A 9774-nucleotide genomic window follows, 5' to 3' on the forward strand; every position below is an offset into this window, starting at 1 on the left:
GAAAGGGAGAAGGGAAAAGGGGAAGAGGAGGGGAGAGGGAGAGGGAGAGGGAAGGGGAATCTGGTAGGGAACCGTTAGGTAGGGTTTGGAAGGGAAGGGAAGGGAAGGGAAGGGAAGGGAAGGGAAGGGAAGGGAAGGGAAGGGAAGGGAAAAGGGAAAGGGAAGGGGAGTTTGGTATTGACTGGAAAAAGGAAGAAAAGGTGGAAATGTTGCCTTCTGACTCTGACATGTACTGTGATTTGTGGCATTTTTCAGAAGTAAAAAAGGAGTAGTCAAACATTACCATGTGCACAGAAACACTGGAAACAAGTATTATCTCGCTGAAAACTACTGTTTTGAATCAATTCCCAAGCTTATTCACTACCACCAGCACAACTCGGCCGGTAATCCTGTGCACTCTTCGTACTTGATTGGCTTTGCCTTAGACTACTGGGCATCTTAGAGTTATGGTGAATTTCTTCCAATACTTCCAATATTGAATACTCTAAATAGTAAAACTTATCTTTGGGGATAATTTGGGGATCCCCAATGGCTTGATTTGCCATTTTCACAATAAATATAGTTGCTTTGCTTTACTGTACCTATGATCTAGTAATATCTCTTCTCGCAATACCTTGGCTAGATTAGCATTAAATAAAGGAAATTCTCAGTCTCAGGAAGTTATGTAGTTATGAAATTTTTTTCACTACCTGGACAGTTGTAGTGGGGAGGAGATATTAATTTTATTGTGTTTTCTTTGTTTCAGAAAAGTCATTTATATGTCACAATCTGTAACACGTTTTCTTTGTAGGTATGGTGACAAGGCTCCGGCATGCAGTGTCTTCGCAAGTAAATAAGGTCCCAGCCACAGCCTCATTAGGAAATGGTATGAATATGACTTTCCTTTCAAAACTGGTGATGTCTTGGCCACCAAGAAAATCATGAATCTTACTGCTTTCAGGCTAACAGGAAGTTGCAGAAACTTTGAGCTCCTTGTATGGTGAGCATTCAAGTTTCTCCATGCAAGAGGCAGTGCAGAGCCTCCAACCCTGCGAGATGTTCAGGTCCTTCTCTGTTTTTCTCTTGTGCCAGAAGAGCACTGAGACTTCAAGCTTCTAAGAAACAGGCTCTCTCTTCCTACCAGTGCAGCTAGCCTACTTCTAGGGCAAGGTGAATGAATGTGAAGGCACTGGCAGATTTGGTCTCCGTTCCATACAGGTCTTTTTTGTCTCAGGTGTGGAAGTCCTTGTATGCTCCCTCCCCCAGCACCTCTGTGTCATGGCCATTCTTTCCCTCTACCATGTTTACCTAGCACAACAATAACTTGTTTTTCAATCAYTTCTTTTTCAATCCGTTGCCCGAAAATATATCATCATTTGATGCATAAATCTTCCTCAAAATTAGTTATAAGGCTAAAACCAAGCAGTAGCAAATAACATTGTAGGAATATAGTCTCCTTTTGTAACTCAAACACAAAGCTGAGCAACAGATATCTTGCTTCCTGTCACTCTATAGAGAAAACGACAACATTGCATGTAGGGGATACAGTGCCTGTATTCGTCCATTTTGTTGCTAAAGGGAATCTCCTTTGTCCCCTTAGGAATCTGGGAGCTGAAACGAGAAGAAATTGTATTGTTGAGAGAACTAGGAAGCGGTCAGTTTGGAGTGGTGCATCTGGGAAAGTGGAAGGGACAATATGATGTGGCAATAAAGATGATCAAAGAGGGAATGATGTCAGAAGATGAATTCATAGAAGAAGCTCAGACCATGATGTAAGCTATGTCATTTCTTAATTATCTTCAAACAGTGATCTCTCCAAAGATTAGTCAGAAATATATAGCAGACACAGAAAAAAACCATTCCTCTTAAAAATATCATTAATTAGCATTGAATATCTTAGGCACAGATTAAATAGGAATCCACATAGGATATTTAAAGAGCTATCAAAACATTTTACAAAGATTGGTAGAATCACCTACAAAAGGTTTTCAATTAACATCTCTTCCACAGCTTTAGAGTTTCTGCATATGTCACCTAAAACTATGCCTCATTATTTAAAAGTGCAATTTTACAGAAATGGGTAGAAAGACATTCCTGTCATTCTGCAAGTGGGAACAAAATATAGATGAGTAACTGGGAAATGCCAGCAATATGAACAGTCGACTTCAGTTTTTTGTCTCTGACTCCAGGAAGATAATTATGTTAGCACTTCTCATGAAATTCTGAGATAAAAATTGAAGCACTTGAACTTGACAATACTTTGGATATCTCATATCCTGAAGGAATGCACTAATTTCCTGTCAGTTAGCTAGCTGATATCCAAAGAATTTGAACCTATTTTGCTATGTAGTTTCAGCAGAAAACCGTGAGGTGTAAGGTCTACCCCACCAGCTGAGATGTATTTTCTCACACCGGTTATGTTGCACACTTGCACTGATACATACATTCCATTTCAGATTYTGACTACAAAATTGTCGTTGTTGTMRATACTGAGTCTTCCTTTGGTTGTCAGCGATACTGAGTTCCACAGTAATGAGCTGAGGAAGACTCATCTCTTCTTGAAAAGGAACATTTTAAAGTCTAAGATGGAATTGTGTACAGTCTCAAGCATTTCTTTCATGTTGCTGTATTAGTATTTGAAGAACAAAACTTACGGAAATGCACAACAGTATCTTTTTATTCCTTGATTATTTTGTTTTCATTTATTTCAGGAAACTCAATCATCCCAAGCTTGTTAGRCTTTACGGCATATGCTCGAAATCATATCCCATCTATTTAGTGACGGAATATATGGCCAATGGCTGTTTGCTTAGCTACTTAAGGAGTCATGGGAAGGAACTGCAACCTCTTCAGCTTCTGGAAATATGTTATGATATTTGTGATGCTATGGCCTTCCTGGAGAGCTGTCAGTTCATACACAGAGATTTGGTAAGYTATCCCACAGGAGAAGTAGAGCAGGGTAAGAAGGATAGTCTAACACTCGGTAGTTCTACCCCCTGGTTGAGCCAGAGAGGCTACTTTGGCACTTGCTCCAAAAAGCTTCCAGCGGCGAAACTGGAACATCTGGCTGGCTCAGTACAAGAGAGCTCTGGACTAATATCATTAAAGCCACATTCAGCTCAGCACTACCACAAGCTAATATGCTCTGCTTCAGACCTGACAGGACTGCACACTGCACACTGTGCCACCTGCATTTATGGTAGGCATAAATATCAAAGGTTTATCCATCACTTGGCAGCACAGACATACTCAATTGTAAGATTAGTTCACTGAAATAGAATATTCTGTCCAGGACAAAGAGGTGTAACTTTAAAAATCTTGGTCACTTAGATTGTTTGTAATGAGTTAAGGATTTATCTAGATAGGAACTATTTCTCTCATAAAACAAGCATGAAAACCACCAGGGGACATTTGAATTTACTTTCGTGCATTGTAAACAGGATCAAACTCAAAGTCAGTAGCGGCCTAACTCTTTTTTAGGAATTTATCTGCCCCTGACTTCAGGCAAGTAATTCAAGTCATTTTAGATGGGGAGGGGTCACGTCCTATGATGATGGATTGATTTTGGAACCAAAGTTTATGCAAAACTTAGCTTTCAAGAGTAGTGGCAGAAGGCTTTGGGGAAATAAGGAGGTATTTATGGGCCTTTAAAAAGTGAACCCGCTCAAACTCCTGGAGCATTGTGTTTCAGAGTTGGTAGCAATATTTTGCCTTCTAGCACTACACAAAATGTATTGGAAATTTTGTGACAATTTATGTTATGGTTGTTATGACTTGGTTAATTTTCCAATGAGGCTGCTGTAACTTGAGGTAGCATTTTAAATGCTGTCTTCTTGACACTTTCAAACATTCGTTTGTATATGTAAGCCAAATTTTTAATCCTCTAACTCACCAATTTTCCCACTCGGATTCAAAAATCACGTATGCCAGAAAATTTAGGTAACAAAATTCAAGTTGTAAATATAAAAATCAGTTTCTGAAAGCTGATTGTACACCATGGGAAAACAGAAAAAATGCCTGAGCATGACCACAAGTTGAAGACTGTAGATACAAATATATCACAAAGATTAATAACCATCCTAGCAGAGAAGATAGCCTTAGATAAATGTTTATAAGTGATCATTTATAGAACTAGGCTCATACTGACCTATCTCTAAATCAGACTATTTAAATCATCTTTAATTGTTCCACTCTTTTTATAATGCAYTGGGTATACTTAAATCAATGCTCATCTCTATTTCCTGGTCCCTTAATGTCTTTGTTTCGTAAGCTGAGAAACTGRTAAATAACATTTTTCAATCAGTGGTCAAAAAGATAAATAAGAGATAGTTGCCCTTACTTTTCCAAACTTAAATGCCTTAATCAGAGAATTTCATTGTTCCTTCAAATGCTACTGGACAGAAATAATTATTAGCAAATTAACAAGACCATATTGTAATGTTACCTCTTCAGCTTTGAATTTTTTCTACTGACTTGTTTTCTTGTTTCACTACTAAAGGCTGCTAGGAACTGTTTAGTCGACAGCAATCTTACTGTGAAAGTATCTGACTTTGGGATGACTAGGTAAGTAAAAGAACTGTCAACTTTGTGAAGCTTCAGTCAGTGTACATATAGTTTGCTGACATTGATTAGCTAGTGACTGACTTGTTGTTGACACTGATTAGCTAGTGACTGACTAGTAGTAAAGTTAATCCACAGGGTGTGATACAGCTCTTCGTGTTTCCTTTGCATTAATAGCCATAAACCACTATGGGCTTTTCACTGGAATAAAGTCATTCTGCTGTCTCAAAAGTTAATGCTTGAAAGCCAAGTCCATTTGAGAGATTTCACTATTTATGTTTGTTAAAGAAATTCCAAAGTTTGCTGTGTATACAAAATTATTTCTATAATGCCCCCCTTGTAGATATTTGTGGGCCAAATATCTTCATCAGCAACCTCAGTGGGGAGAAGCTATAGAGGATGAGAGGCCCAGAGCATACATCCTCTGAAGAGAGGCTGAGTAGCAGCAGGACTTGCTTAGTCTCATAAAGAGGAGGACARAAGTGTACCTAAAGGCTGGCTACAACTTCTTGCAAATACAAAGATAACAGCATCACTCTGAGCAGTGTCAGATGCTATGATGGAGGCACTGACCACATATTGCAGCTATGAAGGTTCAAGCTGGACAATCAGAAAATCAGCTATTTCACCAGGAGGGTAGTGTAGCACTGAAACAAGTTACTTAGGGAGATTTGGGAATCACCATTCTTGAAGGCTTGTCAGTCTTTGGTACACAGAGCCATTGCTAACCTGACGTGATGTTGGGGATGATCTCGCTTGAAGCAGGAAGGCGGGCTAGAGGGCCTTAAAGCCCCCATTTCTACGATTCTGTAATATTTCTCTGATAAGTTCATAGCAATCATCTGTTCTGTAAGTTATAGCTAATGCTCTATCCAGTATCCTTTGGAAATACAGGATTCTGTCCATGTTTTTCCTAGGAGCCTAGTATACAAGGAAGAAACAGTAAGTAGTGTATCACTATAACTCAGTCACAACTTTGATTTTTGCTTTGTAGGTATGTTCTGGATGACTTGTATATAAGTTCACTGGGAACTAAGTTTCCAGTGAAGTGGTCAGCACCAGAAGTTTTTCATTACACCAAATTTAGCAGCAAGTCAGATGTATGGGCCTTTGGTATGTATGGAATTTGACATATAAATGTGTATGCATATTCATGTAAATATATATGCTTATGCAATCAGGCTTGAATTTCCTTAGCTTACTAAGCAGAAATGCTATGTATCTACACACTGGAAAAATAGAAAAAGCAGTTACAGCTCATAATCTTGTTCAATATTTTTATGCATCCAAGTCCTATCTCTCTCAGGATTTTTTTTTAGCTCTGCTGCTTTTCTTTCAGGTACATAGAAACTTGGCCTGTTTACTATTTGATTTGTATGCATTTAACGTGGTGCATCAGAGTAACTTGTTGGCAGTGGAGATCAAACAGGATCTTTRGGTGTAGACGATAAACTTGTGCTGCCCAAATCAAAGGAGCTTTTCTGTGAGTTGCAGAGGTCAGAATGGACTCTGTGCACGAGCCAGCTATGGGAGAGGATCTATTAGCTGGGATTCTGTATCTCAGAAGAAATAAGATGTATTTGCAAGTCTCTTTCTATCCAGGAAATTCAGACATTTGAATTTCTAGTTCAGTGTTTTTCAGACTGTTTACAAATTCCTGGAGTCTATTTACTGCATCTGAGTGCCTGCAAATAGTAATGAAAAAAGGGAACCTTTTGTCAGTCAATGAGCTTAAATTACACATTTATAGGTCTGCTCCCCCAGTAGAAAAATTTTAGCAGGCATCAGGTTTATGAAAGATTGGCAATCCACTGTTCTTGTAAAAATCGGCATTGAGCAATGGTGAATAAAGCAGATGAAAGTGTTTAAAATGCTGCTGCTTCTTATTTTTAACTTCAGTTAGTCTCTCAGTATTGTTAATGGAAGTGAGTCAACTTACTTATGCCCTTTACAGGTTGTTTATAATGTATACCAATTACATCAAAAGCTGGCTTTTTCTAGTGATATTTTTTTTCTTTTTTGCTTTTATGGATGAAATCCTGTCTCCAGGTGTTAATAACTTCAGTATTGGTATTAACTTCAATGCAAAAGCAAAGTTTAGAAGAACTTAGAAAACTTAGAAAGTCTCTTCTCGCTTTTACACTATCCATTGATAAAGTAGAACATAGGGTAGAGCTGGATCAATCAGTTGTTGGTTTGGTTGTTTTTAACTAATGAGTCTTTGGAGAGCTGAAGAGCTGAACTGTTGTATTCACATCCAAAAGCAGATGTCTGAGAACAAATGATTGTGCCTTTCAACATTCTCTTAGGGAAAGCTGGGACCCAGGTACCATTTTACTCTGATCTCATTGTTATCTTACAGTTATCCAGTCTTCAGGTTGCAGGAAAGTCAAAAGTCCAATAAATTTCTTCTAGGAAAAAGACTCTTACTGTTAGTATTATGTAATAGGTGCAAAATAATAAAATACTATTTTTTTATTTACAGTTGACACAATTGTCATGTGTTCAGTTAGATTTTTTTTTTTTTGAAAATCTGTCATTATGAATTAATGATAATTACATTGTCCAGTGTTTCAATTGTTTCCAGATAATCCCATATGCATAGTAGACACCGAAAGCATTTGGAAATCTTTTTTATACCAAAGGAGTACATGACCCATTCACTTCAAAATATCAGTAAAAACTTTCTTATAATTTATTCTATAAAAACATAGATACTTACAGCTTCCATTTCCTTTTTCCTTCCTTCTCACTCTTTCTTTCTCTTTCTGTCTATCACATACATATATAGGGAGATGTTTGTAGCATTTTGTAAAAAATACTGTCCATGGATAACCATGTCTTAGGTGTTGTCAATTATTGTCCACGTTAAGTCCATTTCATACAAGCACCATCTGATTTCACCTTCTACTACACTAAAAACTGTTTTACAGTTGAGTACAGGATGACGCTTGTTAGCCATCTCTTTACACTTCTCAGGACAATGTTCTTTATACAGAATCTGATCGGTTACGTGTTACACGAGTGCCTTGTTCTGGAGAAAAAAAAGGTTCTCTTGCATTTCTCAACTTCTATATCTTGTCTTCCATTACCATGAATATTACTGCAGGTATCTTAATGTGGGAAGTGTTCACCTTTGGAAAGCAACCCTATGAGCTGTATGATAACATGCAAGTGATTGAGAAAGTTTCTCARGGATTCCGGCTTTATAGACCACAGCTGGTTTCTGACATCATCTACCAGATAATGTGCAACTGCTGGCATGAGGTCTGTATATCTGTACATGTAACCTGGAGAAATAAAAATGGATAGGAGTCATCATGGACAGCTGAATAAATGTTAATAGTGGAAAATACCTCTTATAAATGCCATTGCTTGTATGTAGTGCGTTCTGGATAGCAGTGTAGTTCAGGACCTCATTAGCGATAAGAGGAGAAAGCACAGGAAATAGGGCTCACTTCTGTTCAGAACCATGTATTCACTTCTCTTCAGAGCCATGTATTTAAGTAAATAACATTAAAATAGCCTTCAGTATGGTCATAATATGTAGGACAAGATTCTACTCATCTATTTTTAGGTGTTTAAAATTTGKATACTGAGCTAAGCTAATTGTCTAGATTCCTAGCACTGTTACAGGACAGAAACCAATACCTTTCCATGGTCATTTGCCTGCTCTGTCTTAGACAGCCACCAAAGAATAAAAGGTATCTCTTCTTCCTGTATGGGGATCTTAAACAACTAATTTAAATGAGCCCTCTATCTCTTTGTAGATAGCTAAAATAGCATGAAATATCCCCACCCTTAAAATGGGAAGGGTTTTTTATTTTATCCTGTCTCCAAGTCTTTTAGCAGTTGTAGGTCAAATACTGGTTATGATCATATTATTTTTAGAGATCTGTGTCTGCTCGGCAAAAAAAATGTCCTGATTTATTGTTATTCTTCATCTGAATTTTAGTTAGCTGTCTGTAGACTGTGACTYGTTTCTCACCAGTGACCAAGAACCCTTTGGCACTTGATTGATAATACGATGAAATTACAGTAATGACAGATTTTTTAATAYAGTTTTCAGAAAAATGAGAAAATTCACCTCTATTAGAGAATATGCTAGTGCAAATAAAGAAAATTAAACTCTCACAACATAAGGAAGATAGAAAAAGTATCTCTAGCTTTCTTTACTCCATAGGTATCATTCTCTCTCTGAATTTCTGCATGCTAAAATCAAGAAAAAGTAACGTAAATTACAGTTCCTGAACAATTGCAGTATTAACTAACTATATCCATTGTTTTTTTTCYACATTTAGCAACCAGAAAAGCGCCCCAGCTTTTATCAGCTCCTATCATTTTTTGAGGCACTGAAAGAAGAAGACAGGGCTTGAAGAAGAACATTCGTMAACAAATGACTGTGTGTATTCGTTCTGTAGCACCTGTCTTCTGTAAGGAAGTTGTATCTGAAATCTGCCTGACATTAGTCACCGCTATTATTCTGTGTTAGCATTCTAACTTAATCAAAGAGCTGGCCAARAATAGTGTGGAGAAAACTTTTGTGATATTCTGCAGGAGATAGCACCTGGAGGGATACTGTATAAAAATATAATTCATTTTGTTAGCGCTGTCTCAAAGGACTTCTCAAACACTGAGGTATACAGCAATGGTGTAAACTTTTTCAGTGCTTCCAAGCCGTCATTATTTGGCCTTAACCAGAAAYGTAAGCAGCGAAATACATGCTTGCTAGGTTTCCTGACTATCACAACTCATCTGAGTGTRTTTTTCTTTTGCAGTCACCTGAAGACGATTTGAAAAAAAAAATCAGAAATGCTGTGAGTGACAGCAACATGAATAGTTATAGTCTTGCCTTTAATTACTTAGAAATTGTTATCAGTAAATTATCTTATCTATTTGCATACCAGTACTATTGACTTTAGTTTGGGCCTTCAGGGTATCGTTCTGATTTGAAATTCATGCTAAACTACATATCTAAGATATTTGCAATTTAGCTACATGGATAGTGTTTACTATAGTGTGCTATAGCTTGCTGCTAGACTTACAAATGAAAAAAAAAAGAAAAAAAAAAGTTCTATCCAGAATTCCRTGGTCATTATAATCATCAGTGATAAATTTTGCTCATGTCTATAAAAATTGACAGGCAAAAATTTGAAAAGAACTGAAAATGCTATTAATATAATRTTTAACCAAATATTTCACTATCGAGGAGCTCCTGATATTAACACTGAGTTC

At 37.3% G+C, this 9774-nt stretch overlaps 1 protein-coding gene across 1 annotated transcript in view; it reads left to right on the plus strand.

The window, feature by feature from the left end:
- Positions 1 to 8915, plus strand: part of BMX (BMX non-receptor tyrosine kinase) — a 27795-nt gene extending 18880 nt beyond the window's left edge. The window contains exons 11-18 of the mRNA XM_085323188.1: positions 256 to 383; positions 791 to 865; positions 1580 to 1751; positions 2691 to 2907; positions 4478 to 4542; positions 5534 to 5652; positions 7649 to 7806; positions 8841 to 8915. Coding sequence (XP_085179314.1) covers positions 256 to 383; positions 791 to 865; positions 1580 to 1751; positions 2691 to 2907; positions 4478 to 4542; positions 5534 to 5652; positions 7649 to 7806; positions 8841 to 8915 — 1009 coding nt within the window. The remainder of the gene's footprint in view (positions 1 to 255; positions 384 to 790; positions 866 to 1579; positions 1752 to 2690; positions 2908 to 4477; positions 4543 to 5533; positions 5653 to 7648; positions 7807 to 8840) is intronic.
- Positions 8916 to 9774: the final 859 nt, after the last annotated feature.

The sequence above is a fragment of the Rhea americana genome, unplaced genomic scaffold (assembly GCF_003343005.1).
Source record: "Rhea americana isolate MKP2758 unplaced genomic scaffold, rheAme1 scaffold_82, whole genome shotgun sequence".
NCBI lineage: Eukaryota > Metazoa > Chordata > Aves > Rheiformes > Rheidae > Rhea > Rhea americana.